Source organism: Phoxinus phoxinus (genome assembly GCF_949152265.1).
Source record: "Phoxinus phoxinus genome assembly, chromosome: 6".
NCBI lineage: Eukaryota > Metazoa > Chordata > Actinopteri > Cypriniformes > Leuciscidae > Phoxinus > Phoxinus phoxinus.
The window spans coordinates 13,521,339-13,540,826 of NC_136881.1; the positions used below are offsets into that span (position 1 = coordinate 13,521,339).

The window sequence follows — 19,488 nt, forward strand, 5'->3', positions numbered from 1 at the left end:
TGTATATTTTCTGCCTTATTCGGTGATATATATATTATAATTTTTACATTGAATAAAATACACGAGGACTTAATGCACAAGTGTTTGTAGTTCATTGTTTGTGTTTGTAGTTTAGCATAGTGTATTTGATATCTTACCAAATCAAAATCAAAAGTTGGGATAAAAATAAAATCTGTCAATTAGACAAAGGTCAGATAAATGCTGGTATTAGACCTGACATTTCTGTCCCCCTGAAATCAAACACAATGACAACACATTTATACAAAATATTCACCATAAAAAGTTTATTGAATGATGCATATTTAAATCTACATAATACAAAAAAAAAAGTGTCTGAACAATTTGTATTTAAATTCACAGTTTGATATAATGACACAGCATAATATTCCCCTTGAACTGTGAAAAATATAAGTAAATTAAAAAAGACAGAAGATTCACATCTTTATAAAAATGTATAATATTTGTTTTGGATTAAAAATATATCATAATCATGCTTTCTATAAATTGCCCATTCAGTCATATTATTGCTTTAAAAATATAGACTATATATATATTAATATTTCCATTATCCTATCTGATTAGTTCATTTCTGTGAAATGTATATTAACAAGGTTTATATCAGACCGAGAAACAAACGCTTCATTCCTTTTTTTCTGTAATTCTTTCTTTCGTCTCATTACGGACTTTTTCCTTACTTATGTAAGTGCCCCCTTGTTCTTTTCCTCCTTCGAAATGTCAAAAATGTCCTTCAGTTGATAAAAGAAATCAGTTATCTGTTCAAGGAATCTGTTAAAACTGTTAAACTACTATAAGAAAGAGAAAAACACAGAGATGTAGCTCAAAGCTTCAAGCTATTCATAACCCCTCATTTATAGATATTTGCCATTTCAAATCAATTTTTAAAGTGCACTGTTTACAAACATTTGTTCACGTAAAAATGATTCGCAAAACCTACAAACAGAAAAACAAGAGTAGGCTACGCTCATCCCTGCATGTATCCATGACTGTTCACGTGTTTTAACATATCTCTCACAAACAAAGTTTTAGCAGTAAGACAATGTCACCCATAACCTAGATGAACTCACTCTAATAAAATAATGCCCTTTATTGAATGGTTCACATTTATCAAACTTCTCCACCTAAACACCCCTTAGTGAAATAAAGATTTTACCCTTTTTGAGCCTCAGACACTGGATTTGATCAAAGTAACACAAGACGCAACAAAATATTTAGGATTATATGAATATTCATGATTACAGAACTTATTCAAATATGAATAACGGTGAGATTAAGCAAACTGAAGCATTCTATAAGTCCTTGCAACTAATATGTATGTGTTGGAGGATCAAGCGAGCCTATTCGCGTTTAAGTCACTATTTTGAGCTCTCAAACATAATTACCTGTATTTTTAGAATGTGTGGGGTAAAATCATTACTATAATTTCATTACTAAATCGTAAATTGTGCATGTTGCAAGAACTTACACAGTACATAGTACTTACGGTAATAATAATACAGTATTAATTCATGATTACAATTAATAAAACATGTCACTGTTTTACTTAGTAATAGGGTCAGGTGCTCGGAAAGCTTCTTTCGGGACCAAAAACTATTTCTTTGTCAAAACTTAAGTAATGTCAAAGTAATGACTGACAGACCCAATCAAATGGTCAATCAGCTTTGGTCCTTACACTGAAACATGAAACACAGATGCTGAATACATATACAGGATCTGCATATACACATTCATTTACCAAGTAATATTAAAAAAAAAAAAAAAAAAGGTGAAAAAATTCACATTGTGCAGGTTTGACCCGAGTTGCAGCCTAAAACAACATTATAAGTGAGACGCTGTGAAACTGTCTTGAGTTCTGTGTGTGTGACTGGCTACTGACATACTGCATGTGCATTTGCTTGTTTGTGTGGTGCTGTAACTGGCACAATGGGCCCTCTGACCTGCAGAGGGCAAAACAAAACGAGAAAGAGACGTGTTTAAGAGAGATAAGGGAGGGAGAGAGAGAGAGAGAGAGGAGAGAGTGCTTGGTATCAAGAAAAAGACTTAAAGGTGCCTATTGCTTTGAATTTAAATGCCATTTGATTTTGTATTTATAAGGGTCATATCCACAGCACTATCAGCATTTCTCCATATCCATAGTAACGCTGACAAAATCCATTTGGACAATAGCCTAATTATTTTCCTGTAGTAAGAGCTAGCATGGTATAATCCATCAGTCCCACTCTTTCTGCCCATACGCATTGTTTCCTGGTCAGGGAGTAGACGGGATACACAAAACGGCCTTTAACATCATGAAGATGAAAAACTCCAGTTGAGCAACGGCATAAAAGAAGGTGCGAGTTCTGCTCCGTTCACGTGTTGCAGTGCTGAGCTCACACCAGCAGGTGGCGCTTCTTGTGCAGAGCGAGGTGATCGGAGCGAGAGAAGGTGCGATCACAGTCAGGGCACTGGAATGGCTTTACTCCCGTGTGCTTCCGAAAATGACGGGTCAGCTCATCAGAGCGGGCGAACTTCCACGTACAGCCTTCCCACATGCACTTATAGGGCTTCTCTCCTAAACGGACACACAAAGAGATGGGAAAGACCGTTTAGAAGAGCATTTATTCATCCGTAAGAATAGTATCAGCGTAAGAGTAAATTAGTATTTTTATCTGTATATGGGTCAATAATGATCTCTAAGATAATACAGTTTTTCTCAGTCGCTTTGGTGCATTTCTCACATCACTATTTACATTTGCACAACAGTTAGTTCAACCTCCAAAACATTTAGACATTTGTGCACATCATAGTAGCAGTTTCTCATTCCTTCGAACAAATTACAAATGCTTTTGGACATGCATCAATTGCTTTCATACAACTCTCTGCTGTTTTCTAACATTATCATTTGCTTATGTCATGTCAGTCAAAATTAACTATACTTGTGAATGCTGAATAGTCATTCCATATAAAACCAATAGTCCTCGTTTCATTGCTTGAGTCATTACATACAAAAATGTTGAACTAGTTGTCAAAATCTGTCAAGCAAATTAAAAAAAAATAATAATAATCTTTTTTTTTCCTGAAAATGTCTCCTAAATTGAACAATTTATAGGTGACTCTCAACTTTCACTGATGCGAAGGGGTGTGTGAAGCATTACTAGTTGCAACCAATGATAAGCCACTTCTCTACAATCACACTTGCTCCATACAACACACAACATCTGCTGACTTTGTTAGACACTCTTTACAGGGACATAATCCCTGAGAATGAGAGGGGTCTAACTGGAGACCATCTGAGCAAGCATGTTGTTGTTTTGGATTGCATTGCAAGAGATGATATTCGCTGTGATGCAGATGAAATGATGTGGCCAGACAGAGAGGAACGTCTGGATGTGCATGAATGATTACAGTACTATGTATGTTGTATGTTCAGTTCCAATATGTACTGCAATATTGTTTACAGTTGTGCACAGCTCTACCCAAAGGGAGTTTATGTTTGTTGTAAATAAGGGTGTATTTTTTCTTTTGCACAATGCTGTGAACAAATTAGAACTGCAAAGAGCATATGCAGTAAAAATGTGAAACATTCAGTGTCTTGTAGTTACCTCACTAAATACAGTAATGTGTAACTTTACTGTATTTTTCAAATGGCTGTGCAAATAGTATATAGTGCTGTCTTGAGCATTTTCAGGTAGTGTCACCAATATCTGACTTTTTTGCATTGGAAAACATTTACAGAGTAAACTGTCATAATGAAAACATGACAAAGCCATTTGACTATCTTGTTCATAAGCAATGGTGTCAAGACTTTTCATCTTGATGACACTGACACTTTCATTGAAATGAATACTTGCTTTTGAGGAATGAACTATCCATTTTGAGCAAGTGACACGCTTTTGCAGGTTATCAACTAGGTTTTGCAGTTTGTACTAATTATTTTGAGAACTGCATTAACTGTTGTGCAAATGTAAATAGTGATGTGAGAAATGCACCAAAGCGACTGAGAAAAACTGTAAAAAGAGAATTTGATGATTAAAAAATACATGTGTAAGTCTTTGCAATTGTTTTGGTTTCATGCATCTATGAAAAATATTGATACCATTTTCTACAAAAAGATTTAAAAAATGTGAAGAGTTTTAAACTTTAAGTCTAAATAAGTATTTTTGAACCTTGAATAGATGAGTGTAAAAATGTAATAAAAAATAATAATAAAAAGTTTATTTCAAACATTAGATTGATGGATGGATGGATGGATGGATGGATGGATGGATGGATGGATGGATGGATGGATGGATGTGCATATATATTTACCTGTATGTGTGCGTCTATGAGCTTTCAGGTGGGAGCTTTTGGTATAAACTTTATTGCAGCCGTTGAAGTCACAGCGATGAATTCGACGCTTCTTCGATGGATCTGGAGATTCTACCTTTCGACGTACAATCACAGAGTGTGTGTTTACCCTGTTAAAGACAAAAAAAGAAGAATGTGTTTATTACCGGTAATGGTCTTTGTTTGGAGTGCAGCTCTTTCTTTAACCACCAGGGGTCAGAGCCATAACATTCAGTCGACCTCAAAGCATTGAGTATTGTATGTATTGGTGACCTTAGCTCTACATTAGATTTTGTTTAATTACACAGTATATGATTTTTGGTGCTGTTATGTGCTTTCTTCGTGATTTTTATTAGTAGTGCATGGCTTGCTGAACCAAGACTCAATTGCTACTGCTCACACTTAGGCCTTAACCACAATAAGGCACTTAAGCACGTAACTCGTTCTGAACCATTTGTGCTATAAACATGTTGTGCAACTTGTTAAGGAAAGGCTGTGACTGGACTTACAATTTCCGACTGGAAGACAATAAACCAGTTGAAAAAATGTCCATGCATTTACTCAACAGAAATACCTCTTACTGTAAGTTCTGCCTAAATACGCCCTGTAATTAAATACATCCTGCTTCTCTCTCTCGTCTCTCCATACACCTTATCCTCCCTGTCGGGTTAAGCTATATATCGTCTACACAGTATGCCACTTATTCTCCCACTTACTGACATTTTGTCCTAAAATTAGTTGTTTTTTTGGCTCCGTACCCAATATAAAATGATCACTCCCACCTTACTCCTCCCTTCCTCTCTCCATCAAGCGCTCTCTCTCCACCCTTCCTCGTAAACATTGCTCCATTTTCTTTATTTTACCACTTATTTTTCTTTCAGTCACACAGTATGCCTCCATAACTGATGATAACACCACACCCATTAGAAGACATCATATGCATACACCGTAAAAGAAGTGCACTAATACACACAAAATAATAATGAAAAAAAAAACACAACTCTAAAGCATGCAGTTGGACACGCTCACGTACAGATACGTTCCCACCCCATGAGGGTTTGAAGAATACTTGGAGACACACTGTCTGAAGTGCATGCTGGGGGATTTTATCAGATCCACAGCAAGAAATATGAGATCTAGAAACACACATACTTTCAGGATTGAAAGAGAATTGTAGGCCAAACCCACTATAAATGAGATCCCATTTTTTAAAAGGTCATGCAGTTTCTTCCTGTATTTAAATGCAGAGAGGAAATGTTTATACGTCTACTGTACAGACAGACAGACAGACAGACAGACAGACAGACAGACAGACAGACAGATAGATAGATAGATAGATAGATAGATAGATAGATAGATAGATAGATAGATAGATAGATAGATAGATAGATAGATAGATAGATAGATAGATAGATAGATAGATAGATAGATAGATAGATAGATAGATAGATAGATAGATAGATAGATAGATAGATAGATAGATAGATAGATAAAGCATATAGGGTTTGAGGACTCACTCATTATAACTTGGTGCGACAGTAATGACGGATGAGCTTATTTCCTGGCTGCGGGGATCCTGAGCGTGTTCAGAGTGGGGCTCAGATTTGATTGGCTTGAGGAGCTCATGTTTGTTTGAGAGATTCTCTGACTTCATTATATGGACTGAAGACAAGACACAGGAGAGAAATCAATCAAACACACAAAATATGTAAGGCTATATTAATACAACTGTCACCCATTAAAACTCATGATTGTTTGCTTAAAGGTAGGGTAGGTCAGAATTGTCTAAAAAAACTTTTATTCAAATTTGTTTAAACTGTCTTTATATACCAATACATAATTAAAATGCAAGTACTCTGAAATAGAGAGTATAAAAAACTGAGTGACTCTAGTGTATTTAATCTTCAATAAACACAGCTCATTAATTCCATTCACTCCCACCTAAAAACGGGTGCGCGAGTGCGCGCACGTGGGCAGAGCCAGTAATAGCGGCGGTAGTCATGGCGACGGAGAGTGACAGTCGCGCAAGCCAATCACTTGTTTCGTCCCGGTAGGAATTAATGAGCTGTGTTTTTTGAAGATTAAATACACTATAGTCACAAAATTTGTATACTCTTTTTTTCAAAGTACTTACATTTTAATTATGTATTGGTATATAAAGACAGTTTAAGCCAATTTGAAAAAAAGTTCTTTAGACAATTCTTACCTACACAACCTTAAAGAATCAAATGTGATTATGCCTGTGTGTACTGTGCGTCATCCCCTTACACTGTTTGTGGTGAGCAGGATCCTCAGGTGTGATGGGTGAAATCATGATGGAGGAAGGCAGGAGGGAGGAGGGGTAGAGCACAGATAATGGAATTACTGGAATCATGCCAGGACTCGATACAATGGGTGTCAAGACCTGCGTCAACTGTAAACCAGAAAACCCAGACGGATAAATATATGACTTAAGAAATGTCTGTTAGCCTCTAAGTTTTAGACAAAGAGCCACAAAGACTATTTCATGGTTGATGATATGCCTTCATTAATTGTTAATACATGGGTCAGTGCATTACAGGGGTCCTCTCTATGATATACAATATTGTTCAAAAGTTGTTGTTTTTTTAGCAAGGATCCATTAAACTGTTCAAAACGGGGGGAAAAACGTAAGCACCAAATCGTGTTAATGTTAAGATATTAAATAATAATAATAATAACAACATCTATTTTAAATCAGAAATTAAGAACATGCTTAGAAGATGCGTATTCAAGTAAATGTATCTATGAATTTAATTTTTTATGTTTTTTTAAACTAGTGTCATATCATGTGAACTAGCTAATAAAATTAGACATTTATAGATTGTTTTTATGTATGGTAATACCATGTTTTTTTACACATGTTGTATTATCATGTATATACCAAGGCATGTGAATACAGTTTTCATTCAGCACCATGGCACCAACAACGGTAAAGCAACACCCCTATTCTTACCGGCATGGAAAGGGCCAGTGGTGGGGACAGCTGCCTTGTCTGAGATGACCCGCAAGTGCTTCCTGTTACAGAGCCGGAGCTGTAGAGATGATGTGAGACTGGACTGGCTCTAGGTGATGACGATGCCAGAGATGAGGAAGGTGACGAAACGGAGGATCTTTTGCTGACGGTTAAGTCGACAGGTTCGTTCTGGGAGTAATGGACCTCCTGGGACTGAGGGTGCGTGTGAGAGGGGCTCCCGTAGGCGTAGTGCTGATAGCTGGGGAAGAAAGGATGGTACAGCTGGGCTGCGGAAGAAGTGACCACGGATGATACGACTCCAAATGCCTCAGATGGTGGTTTCATCTGGTATAATGACTGCGAGAGAAAGAGAGACTTTCAACACGCTGTGAACTTGCTAGCATATTTACACATTTGCATGTACATAATTACACAAGCACTCATAAAAAGCAGCTGTGCTGAGCAGCAGTTGAGTCTGGGGACTATAAACTGACAAAAAAGACTAAATTTGAATGACTGAGTATGAGCCAAATTCAACTTCCCACCCCATATAAACCCATAACCTAATAAGAAAGGAATGCATGTCCATCTGCAGTTAGAGAAAAAGAGAGAAAATGAGAAAGCAAGCGAGTACGAGATGAGTTTTAACGAGATACCATACATTTAGAAAAATATGTTAAAATAATATACACATGCAATTCAACAATATCCTTATTAGTCTCTATAAATGAGTCTCATGCTATTACCCAGAATTCAAAGAATGCATGGGGATTCTGCACTTGAACAAACACTCCGATGTCCCAAGACCAGGGCGTTCAGATGGCCATGTGCCAGGCAGCCCATTGTGCGTTAGTTGGTAAGGCAGGTTTGTTATTGGAAACGGAAAGTGAAGCATTGTTTTCTTTAAAATCACGTAAACCGGATGCAAAGAACTAGTCAAGCATCAGGAAGTGAAGAAACATTTCAAATCAGTCAAAAAAAACTTATTTTGGCTAATACACTAAAAAAAAATTGGTTTCTGTAGAAACAAGTGTCACTCAGAAATAAGTACATTTGACAAAGAATTACAAAGAATCTGCAATTAACACTTGGGAGTAATTTTAAAGTAGTTTGCTTGTCAAACAGTATGTTCTTTTTTAACACTGTAGAAGAGACCTCTACAAAACTTTTGAGAAATTATTTGTACGATACCAACCATTTCTTTACAACTATTTACGGATATTTACCATGAAAACTGTACTCACCATGTCTGTATTTATTGAGTCACACATGAGCATGGCTGCTGCCACTGGAATTCTGGGAAATACAGAAAACAAACATTAGTATATCAGTTAGTGGCAAAGAAATCCTGCATCAGAGACGTGTCGTGAGCCATCAGGAAGTCATTCTTCATTCCAAGCACACGGAAGCAGAGAAGCATGAGAGAAGTGCTGAAACACTAATCGCTTAAAATACAGGGGAAGTGCAAATGCCCAGGGCAATGGACACTGTTTGTGTGTGGTTGGACATAAGATTGCAACACTATTAAAAAAGTTTTTTCCACCTGACCCACTTACCCAGTATGGTCTTGGGGAACCTTTGTGTTACATAAGGTTTGCATTAAAACTGTCTTGGAAGCTTTGTTTTTTTATTGTGTCTTTGTGTATTTTATTGAGGTACTAATGTATCAGACCCGGGGTTTTTTCAGTCTTGAAATATGATCATTCATCATAAAGATATTAATAATAAACTATACACTACTGTTTGGGGTCAGAAGATATTAATGTTTTTGGAAGAAATCTCTTTTGCTCAACAAAGCTGCTTTTATTTGATCAAAAAATACAGTAAAAACAGTAATATGGAGAAATATTGTTAATCACTGGTTTTTATTTTTAATGTATTTGAATGATTTATTTTAATTATATATTTTTTATGGCAAAGCTGAATTTTCAGCAGACATTACATAGTGTCACATGAATGATCCTTCAGACATTTATTTAAAATATAAATCTTTTAGGACATTATAAATGTCTTTACTGTCACTTTTAATACACCCTTTCGCTCTCTCTCAAAAATAGGAAAAATCTTACTGACCCCAAACATTTGAACGGTATAGTGTATATAAATAAATAAATAAAAATTTCACATAGCTCAATAAAATATATTAATTATATTAATTGTAAACTACGATAACTTATAAAAAAATAGCAATTTAACAAATGAATCAGATAAAATAAACAATTTTACACAACATATTACTCTCTCAGTTCATAATTTCCACCACAATCTGCACTTAGTGTATTCAAAGCATGGTTCAAATTAAATATGAGGCATGAAAAAGGATATTAATCTGATATTAAATGAATCTCAGCAAGACTAAAGAGTCTATTTTTACTATTTTATTCCAAATATGTTAAAATGTCGTTTTCCACCACAGAATGCTATTAAACAAGATACATGTTTTTGGATGTGATGGAAAAAATAAAAAATTATGTGATGCCTGATTTGATGTTGTAAGCTGAAATTAAATGAACTAGTGAGAGTGTGAAAAGTGTATTTTAAAGAAAGTTTGTTTTCTAAAAGTCTACAGGGTCAAAAGTGCCCATAGTAGAAGACAAATATAGCTAACAAACAAGTCTGCAATGCACAAAGGAAAGAGATGAAAGGTCTACAGCAGCACCAGCACATCAGACACCGTACATATGAGCATGAGTTCTTGTGAACACAAAAGAGACAAATATATTTAGCTGAACTTTCTGTGCGTTTTGTCTGAGCGCACAAAGGCCAACACAAAAATGCAGGTGCTAAAGTCTACAGGTGTTATAGGTACTGGCTACCATTTCTATTTCCAAAAGTTCAAGTAAAATGACCCACAGGACTTGTTTTCATTCGAATTCAGAGGAGTGCGTGGACTCATAAGGCAGAAACGGGATGTGGGACACACACTTCATCAGTGAGCCGTATGTGAGTGCTTTTACAGTCCAAAGTCTGAGAGAGAGAGAGATAGAGAGAGAGGAAGAAAAAGAGAGAGGGGTGAATGTAGTCTCTTTTTACAATCATTAACCCAGGGCGGTGCTGGTAACACACATGCACGCACACACACGCAGAACAATTCGTAGGTCTACAGATACACTCCCAGCAAATTCAGTCTTTCTGAGATTTCAGACACACATATACCTGTAAACAGGACTACTATTGCAAGAGACAATGGCGCTCACACACGCACACAGGCTTGGGAAGCACATTGGCCCCAGGGTCAGGTGTGGATTAAGAAAACAACATACTAGAACATACACACAAATGCGGACATACTCATCCAAACCTCAGATCAACAGTATAGAGTTTTAGAAATTATCCCTGTGATTTTGCCATGCAAGACATGTTCCTGCATTAACAAATTTTGTTGATCTTGGAACAACATTCCTATCTGGAACATTTAGTCCTAACCCTATCCCTACCCCTAAACCTGCCCATAACTTACCCCTTTCTTTCTTTCATTAGACACAGTAGAACAATGTACAGGCTATTCTTTTCCATACAATGAAAGTGAATGGGGACATGCTACCAAGCTGCAAAAATGACAAAAAAAAGCAATACTGTCCTCTCATATTTCATTTGTAATTACACATACTGTATGTGACCCTATAGGACGCGACCCTACACAGGACAAATGGTTTGAAAAATGGATGGATGGATCGTTGGGGGGACAAGCTAAAGTTACATACTTTAGGTTTTGCCAAAATAATTGGCTGAACTAACCTCACATTTATAAAACTGCATGAGCTGAACCATCTTTAGGAATTTGATGAAAATAAGGGTTGTATCTGTTAGTCCTGTAAGAAAGAACTGTTTGAAAGTTTGGGTTCAGTGAGATTTGTTAACGTTTTTGAAAGAAGCCTCTTATGCTCATCAAAGGTGCATTTATTTGATCAAAACCATAAAAACAGTAACATTCTGAAAATATTATTACAATTTAAAATAACGGTTACATTTTGAAATGTAAATTATTCCTGTGATGGGAATTCAGAATTTTTAGCAGCCATTACTCCAGTTTTCAGTGTCACATGATCCTGAAGAAATCATTATAATATGCTGATTTGCTGCTCAAGAAAGATTTCTTATCAATGTTGAAAACAGTTGTGCTTCTTAATATTTTTGTGGAAACCGTGAGACATGTTTTTTCAGTATTATTAGATAGAACATTAAAAAAGAACAGCATTTATTGGAAATATCATTTTTTTAATAATAATGTACTTTACTGTCACTTTTGATCGACTCAATGCATTAAATCCAATGCAATGAAAAAAAGTATAATTTTTTTTTTTTTAAAGGCATCTTATTGAACCCAAACTTTTAAACGATAGTGTACACTTATCAAAGCACAGCTTTTCTTTTCAACTTGTCTGCAGAAGCATCAAAGCCTGCAAAGCTCATTCTTAGGAAATCTTAGTCAAACAAACAGTCCTTTTCCAAATAAGAGAGACCATTTTTATATCGCCATCGTAGTTGAACGGGGACAGTTTTTATGTGTGAGTTTTCTATATGGATTTTGTTGTGTTTTTCTCAAAGGAGTGAAGAAGTTCTTTATGAGACAATGATAAAGAGCTGTTCACAATCACAACTGTCCTCCAGGCTTGGCAGAGTTTAAGTTAACCTGTTACTCTGCTAACAAACAACAAAACAAATACTCACATACACACACACAGATAAACTCACGCAACCGGCAATTAAACTTAACAGTCTCATAAAATGCTGAGGTTGGTACACGCTTCAATAGATGCAGTTATTACGGTGTGCCAACTTGCGCAAGACTTCATAAATCATAATACAATAATTATCATTCTCTACAACCAATTAAATTAAGTTGTTTAAATACTTAATTTGCCTATAATTATAGTTTGTGTAAGTTAATAACTCAATCTGTTTCTACCCTCTGTCATATCACATTATCACTTTAACTTCACATTTCCAGTCTCTTTAGAGTTTAGTGTGACTATTCATTCTTTTTCTTGACCTCAGGCGGTGTGAATGAGTAGTTCAGACTGTTCCTCTGTCAAATCTACCATGTGTGATACTTTATAAATCACACACGCTCTTCACTCAACATTGCAGACCAGTGAAGTAGGCAAAGAAAGCACACACACACTCAAAACCAATAAACGGCAGTGTTACGCTCTAATGCAGTTTCCTAGTGGCGAGGAATGGTCCAGCTTGCTGACATGGAGAAAATACGAAAACCAAAATTACAAAGTGCAGAATCTAATAGCAAGCCCATGTAAAACCCAAAACCAAACTAAACAGCACTGGTTCAATGCACACAACCAGTGAATAACCGCCGCTCTCAGATAACAGATAGCTTTTTCTGCCAGGTGTCTGAGAAATGCTCGCCCAGCTAACAGGGAAGGTTCTCAGAACTTTTGGATGTTCTGGCCAGGTTCTCTCAAAGTTATGAACAAACTTTCCTCCAGTAACGTTAACAGAACGCTCTTTCAAAGTTATCTGGTCTTTAAAGGGGCTATATGTAAGATTTTTCATGTTTTAATAGCTTTTTTATTGCCAGTGAACAGCTTGTAATGAAACTTAAAACTTCCTAGGTTGTCTATTAAACTGATTTTTATGTGAAGGACTCAGGACGCTTTTGCCGGGAAAATCAAAAGGATGTGATGTTCACGCGAGCTCCTGAGAGCCACTCTTCCAGTGTTGCCAAAACCGCTTGCCAAGTGCCAACACCTGGCAACTAACTTTACGGGGTTTTTTTACTTTGTAAGTTTTCCTGCGTAACTGGGCTACTTTTAAATTGTTGCTGAGGGTTGTTGTTTTTCTGCGGGTTAAAGGTTAGCGCTTCAGTCTCTTGTAAGTTGCAGTTTCACTTAACGGCCAACGGTGTCGCTAATAAGGGGTTCTGAATTCTACAATTCTCCCTTTAATCATCTTCTCAAAACATTCTCAAAACTGGAATTTAAAGAACATTCAAAAATAATGTTTTTATAACTTAATGGAAATGTGAGCAAAAACATTCTCAGAACATTTTTGTAAGCTAGACCTGAAATTGAAAGAGATCCCAAAGTGGAAAACTTTACAGGGCAGGCTTCTATCTGACTAAAAGATTAGATCAGATTAGACAGAAATTTAGACCGAAGACCAAATTTAGCGAGAAGGCCACAATGTGTCTGTTATTGTTTCCATAGTGAGATTAACACATAGAGGAGCTCTGCTCTGGGGGCCATATTTTCCTTTCTTGCCTTTTCTCAAACTAAAGAAAAAGAGAAAGAGAAAGAGAAAGAGAGAGAGAGAGAGAGAGATGAGAGGAGAGAGAGAGAGAGAGAGAGAGAGATAGAGAGAGAGAGAGAGAGAAAGAGAGAGAGAGAGAGAGAGAGAGAGAGAGAGAGAGAGGAGAGAGAGAGAGAGAGAGAGAGAGAGAGAGCATTTTAACAATGGAATGCGGCTCTGAAAGTGATCCTCTTTTGTAGTGGGTTGTTTGTGTGTGTATTGCGATAACATCAGAGTATTGATCTAAGGAAAGAGTCTGTAAGTGGGTGGAGGGTCCAGGCGTGTGTGTGTGTTAGTTGTGTGTGTGTGTTCACTCCCCTAGGCAGCCTCCCCTCAAATGCTGAAAACAGGAAAAGAGGCTCCATATGCAGATGGAATGTCTGACGCAAACCTCAGCCTTGAAACAAAGCTCAAAATACAGCTGACCCTGGGCCTTGGACTATGAGTTTTATTGTATTTGATTTTTACACCTAAAATGCTATGTCAACCATGCACATACAGTGCACTCATACAGTCCAAAGTGTGGATGCAGGCTGCTGGCCTATTAGAAATAGCTGAACACACACACACACACACACACACACAAATATAGCCCAAGCTGATCAAAACCCAAATAAATTACTGCATAAGCCAGAATTGGGCTTGAAGCCATGGTAAATCATATTTCTGACTAAATAAAAAGTTGAATGGTACCACATTAAGACATATTTTGCCTGTGAATGTATATTCAACAAAAATCTTGCCAAATTAATTGAATGCATATTCAAAAATGTATATATAGGTCTAATAAAACAAGGTGTCATGACATTTTTAACTGTTTGAATGTACATACACTGAAGACCTGACAAGTATTTATGCAATACTGTTATTGTTAATATTTAAACTTATTATAAGGAGTCAAAGAGAAATTATCTTCACTAACACAGAAATGTGACAAAATAAATGTTTAGTTTAAAAATTTAACTAAGCCATAGTCGCACATCAACGTGATCCTATGTTGCTATGACTGTACAGTGCATTTAATTTGCCTGAGTATTACATTTGCATTTAGCCTATGCTCTGGCACTGATCATAAATGGACTGGGTGACTGTAAATTGTGTCAATTAATTTTGCTGATACAAGATTAAAGTTAAAGTCCAGCCAAGAACACACAGTACATCAGTGACAGTAGGTACAGCTTGATCTCAGCAATAAAACAAAAAGTGCCAAAAGAGCAATATTATAACTCACACTAATCAAAACAAACACATGAGATGCCTACATGTCCATGACATGGCCCTTATTGTTTTAAAGTTGTTCAAAAATGCAATTAATACAATAAAAAATTTAAATGACTTGAATTCTTCTTTGCCGGACAAATTCTCTATTCAAGTATTTTTGCCTTTGTGATATTGTTAAAGTAAAAATGTTTAGGTGGTGTAGCCTAACTGTCCGAGGATTGTAAAAAGAAAAGTAGCCTGCTGTAAAATAGAAAGGACCCCTTTCTTGATTGTGTGTCAAAGTCATTAGCCTAGTTGTTTAAAAATATCACAGATTTTAACCTTTTACGAATATGTTGCCGGGTCAAGCTTCAATTAAACTTCTTATTACAGACTTGATGTCAGAATGTTTATAAAACGTTTATTGAATAATGATAAAGTTGTGTACACGCGTTGTTTTGAAACTTTTTTTACACGACATTTTACAATAATTAAATTATTAGGCTATATTATTATTATTATTTTGACAATTTGTGTGTGTAGAAAATTGTCTAAAAAAAGTCTCCATCCAAACATGAAAAACAAAGATGACATTTATGAGAGATTGGCACATATGTAAAACAAAGATTTCTCGTTGCCATCATCTCGGACATCCTTAACGTTATTTGACATTGACCCAGGCCATTTGTCAGAATAACTATTGTAGAAAAGTCCACATTCTAAAAAGGACACGTGTAACGTTAGGTCTATGTTACTTATACACACGTGTGTTAGTAGCTTGTTTTAATTTAATAAATATATATTTTAATAATTTAATAAATACGAATTTAAGATGGACTGAAATGCTAGTTTAGCTACAACAGCAGGAGCAGCAGATATGTTTGTTTTTACTTATTTGAAGACGGAATAGAGTAACATAGCCTACTTACATGTCAGTAAATATTCCTCAAGTTAAAAGTACGCCGTTATGAAAGACCACAGACGACAGACGACCCGAATCACGATAGCATGAAACACATCCAAATGTCACACTTGCATTAAGGCAGAGGACGAAAACTTGCCCGAGTGTTACGACACAACTTCTTCTCCAAGCGTTCACAGTGTCCTGAGTGAATTTAGCGTCTATCACATGATTAAGGCCGGGCGGGAGGGCGCTCGCGGGAGGTGAGGGTGGGGCGCGCTCACGGGCGCGCTCTTGGCTCCAGATACGCTCGCTCAGCCGGAGACAGGAGGGGCAGAAGAGAAAGGGCTGGGTGTGTGTGTGTGTGTGTGTGTGTGTGTGTGTGTGTGTGTGTGTGTGTGTGTGTGTGTGTGTGTGTGTGTGTGTGTGTGTGTGTGTGTGTGTGTGTGTGTGTGTGTGTGTGTGTGTGTGCGCCTGCCTCTCCCTCTCCGCCCTTTCCTTCCTTCTCTGTTTGTCTCTCTCTATCTCTCCTCTTTCCCTTCCTGACAAGACACGCCTCACAGAGTTTCAAAGATCTAACGAAAAGTCCCCTGGTTCTGCAACAATGAAAGAAGACAAATTACTTACATAATTGACTAATTATACACTCTTTATTGTTAAATGTTTGATCATGTTAATAAAAGGTGCATAAAGAATGCAGGGGGTCAGGTTCGAGTTCATCACTTACTCTCTTTCTCTGTCTCTCTCTCTTTCTCTCTCTCACACACACACACACACACACACACACACACACACACACACACACACACACACACACACACACACACACACACACACACACACACACACACACACACACACACACACACTCTCTCTTAATGATTTGAAATGATTTGTATACTGTACAAACTGTATATTTTATCACTAAATCTACACCTAAACTCATACAGAAAACTTTCTGCATTTTTACATTTTCAAAAAACATCACATTTGGGACCAAAGAATTTACCCACAAGGAGTCAGGACTTGTATACTGTGATCTTTGTGGGGACATTTTGTCACCATAATGTATGGGTTTACCAGGCCGCGCATATATATTGTATTATATATATACAATATACAGTATATATATATATACAGTATATACATATATATCTATATATATATATATATATATATATATATATATATATATATATATATATATATATATATATATAAATATATATATATATATATATATAAAATACAATATATAGCTAGTGAAAGTATACTACTGTAACACACATTAAGATTATTGAACCTGTCAGTCAAAGGTGTTGTTATTACTGTAAAGTTCATAATACTGTAATGGACTGGAGTTATGCCAAGTCATCAGCAACAATAGCATATTGCATACCTGATGACGCCAGTGCACATAAACCCAACCTGTGTCTATTTACCCGTAATAATAAAGCAAACATTTTAGAATTTGAATTACTCTCGCACCCAACACTCTCACCTTCTCACCCACATCTCTCTATCTCTTTTTCGCAAACATCTGCAATACCAATACTGCACAACTGTGAATATTTCTTTTGACAGTTAGGGGTGTGGAAGTGGAACTGGCAAAACTCCAAGCAAGTTTGTTTGTATGCATGCTATTCATTATTGTACACAAGTCTGTGCTTTTGCCTACTTTCATCTAATTCAAGAGGGTGTGCACTGATTATGAAGTGTGTGTGTGTGTGTGTGTGTGTGTGTGTGTGTGTGTGTGTGTGTGTGTGTGTGTGTGTGTGTGTGTGTGTGTGTGTGTGTGTGTGTGTGTGTGTGTGTGTGTGTGTGTGTGTGTGTGTGTGTGTGTGTGTGTGTGTGTGTGTGTGTGTGTGTGTGTGAGGAGGAAACAAGCTTATAAATCATACACAATTAGTTTTTTTTTGTAAATGCAGAAAGTTTTCTGTCATAGGTTCATGGGTAGAGTAAGTGTAAGGGAAGATAATATTTGTACAGTATAAAAAACATTATGTCTATGGAGAAGCTATAGCTATAGGCAGGATTTTCAGAATTCTGATATTTGTGTGACAGCCTGTTTCTCAATAATTAATTAGTGAAACAATAGCGAATGGCGCCATTTTGCTTTGTAAACTAAGGTATTTAGTAAACTAAAATATTTTCAGGTCAGTTAAGTTGGGCAAAAATCTGTAATAGAAAACATGCCCTGGAAACTCTGTGCTTTCATCTGGTTTACACCATCAAATAAATAAAGTAAAAGTTAAACACTCTTGAAATGAGTTAGCTAATTACTTTACAACTTCTGTGAGCCCAAAATAGAATGCTAAAATATTTTTTGACTGTTTTTTAAGCATGATCTCATGAAGGACATGATGTCATCATAGACTAATTTCTTCCAGCCAATGACAATTTATCTCATGATGTCATGGAGGATGGAACATTTGCACTTATCTTATCTCATTCAGGGCTTTGTGAACAATAAAACTGTCTTTCTCAATAGCCAATAACGACAGAATAAAATGCCTTCAACAAGAAAGATTCCAATGATTTTCAATAATCAGTATTTTTCCTAGTAATTTTTCTGTAGTGTCAATTTAAAAAAATTATAATGATTTTAATGGTAAAAAATGCTACAGTGAAAAACTGTTTATTGGTTAACAGAAATTTTCCTTACTATATATGGTAAATAACTATGATAGATAATGGTACATTTAATGTTATTTTACTGTAAAATACCGTTAAATTTACAGTTTTTGAAAGTAAAAAAAACAACAACAAAAAACATAAATTGACATTCAATTCCCTGCGTGACACTTCACATTTGATGTATATTTGTTGAAATAACTGTTTCTAAATTAAATCCATTAATAAATAAGTGAATATTTTGTAAAAAAAATAACCAATTATTTTGAAACTATTTGAACATAGACATATCTGAACACGCGTGTCCACAAGCACATACACGTTTATCACATATATACATGAAACCAAACAAACACCCACATTACTTTGTAAAACATGCACAGTGGAATGTTCTGTTGAAACTAGCAAAACCCCCACGGCTGAGATGATGTTGGAAAAATATAAGAAAATGAGATGGTGACAAAAAAAAATGCAAATATTTGAAACGTGACCATAGGCAGTTAACAGTGTAGTTTTACTTGTATGATTGCTTTTTGTTAGATTGTAAATAGTCAAGTCAAATTTATTTGTATAGTGCTTTTCACAATACACATCGTTTCAAAGAACTTTACAGAAAGTCCTTGACTGGATTTGTTTAAACATTATAGATTTTTAATTAAAAAAGGAAACGAATTGAATAGAAATGAATACACTTGAGACAATAAAATGAATAGATTCGAAACAACACACAATGGAAAGTTCACAATCTACAGCCAATGAATGTTTTCATGGATTCTTATGTAATTTACGAAGACCACAAGTGATTGGAGAAAATATGTATAACAGTTGAATCACAATGTGTCAAACAAAAGCTAGTTCTGTCTTACAAAACAATGGGCAAAAAGTATTTGGCAGTGATGCTTGGTTAAGGGAAATGTTTTTCTTCTTTTGGTTCTCTGTGAGACAATGCAAGATTCACTTTATGCTTAACAAGTTGTTGTATTCTTTTGCACATTCTACAGTTGTGCTGGCAAAAACTATCACTTACTTTCACAGAGCAAGACAGTTTGAAGAATAATATCTATGAATATGAATGCATCATTGTCATACGACTCAAATAGATGTCAAATAGTGTTTCACATGAGAAAAACAGCTTAGAAAATATAGCTGCAAGCAGCCATTACGGGGCCAAGCGCAAAAGCAGACGACGAGATATGCCTACATGGCT

General features: G+C 36.0%; 1 protein-coding gene across 1 annotated transcript; it reads right to left on the bottom strand.

The window, feature by feature from the left end:
- Nucleotides 1-259: 259 nt before the first annotated feature.
- On the bottom strand, nucleotides 260-16,163 carry klf3 (Kruppel like factor 3 (basic)). Its single transcript, XM_079615142.1, has 7 exons — nucleotides 15,676-16,163; nucleotides 8,542-8,593; nucleotides 7,298-7,654; nucleotides 6,592-6,736; nucleotides 5,841-5,985; nucleotides 4,306-4,454; nucleotides 260-2,569 (listed from the first exon to the last, which is right to left on the bottom strand). Exons 2-7 carry the CDS (start codon nucleotides 8,572-8,574, stop codon nucleotides 2,388-2,390), a joined length of 1,011 nt encoding a protein of 336 aa, XP_079471268.1. The 5' UTR covers nucleotides 8,575-8,593; nucleotides 15,676-16,163; the 3' UTR covers nucleotides 260-2,387.
- Nucleotides 16,164-19,488: the final 3,325 nt, after the last annotated feature.

Bases quoted from the DNA above. Each gene is read 5' to 3' on its own strand.
- klf3 (XM_079615142.1), bottom strand. From the start codon at position 8,574: ATGCTCATGTGTGACTCAATAAATACAGACATG. The intron at 7,655-8,541 runs GTGAGTACAGTT...TTTCTCTCGCAG, and splicing joins ACTCAATAAATACAGACATG to TCATTATACCAGATGAAACC. The intron at 6,737-7,297 runs GTAAGAATAGGG...TCTGGTTTACAG, and splicing joins CACTGGCCCTTTCCATGCCG to TTGACGCAGGTCTTGACACC.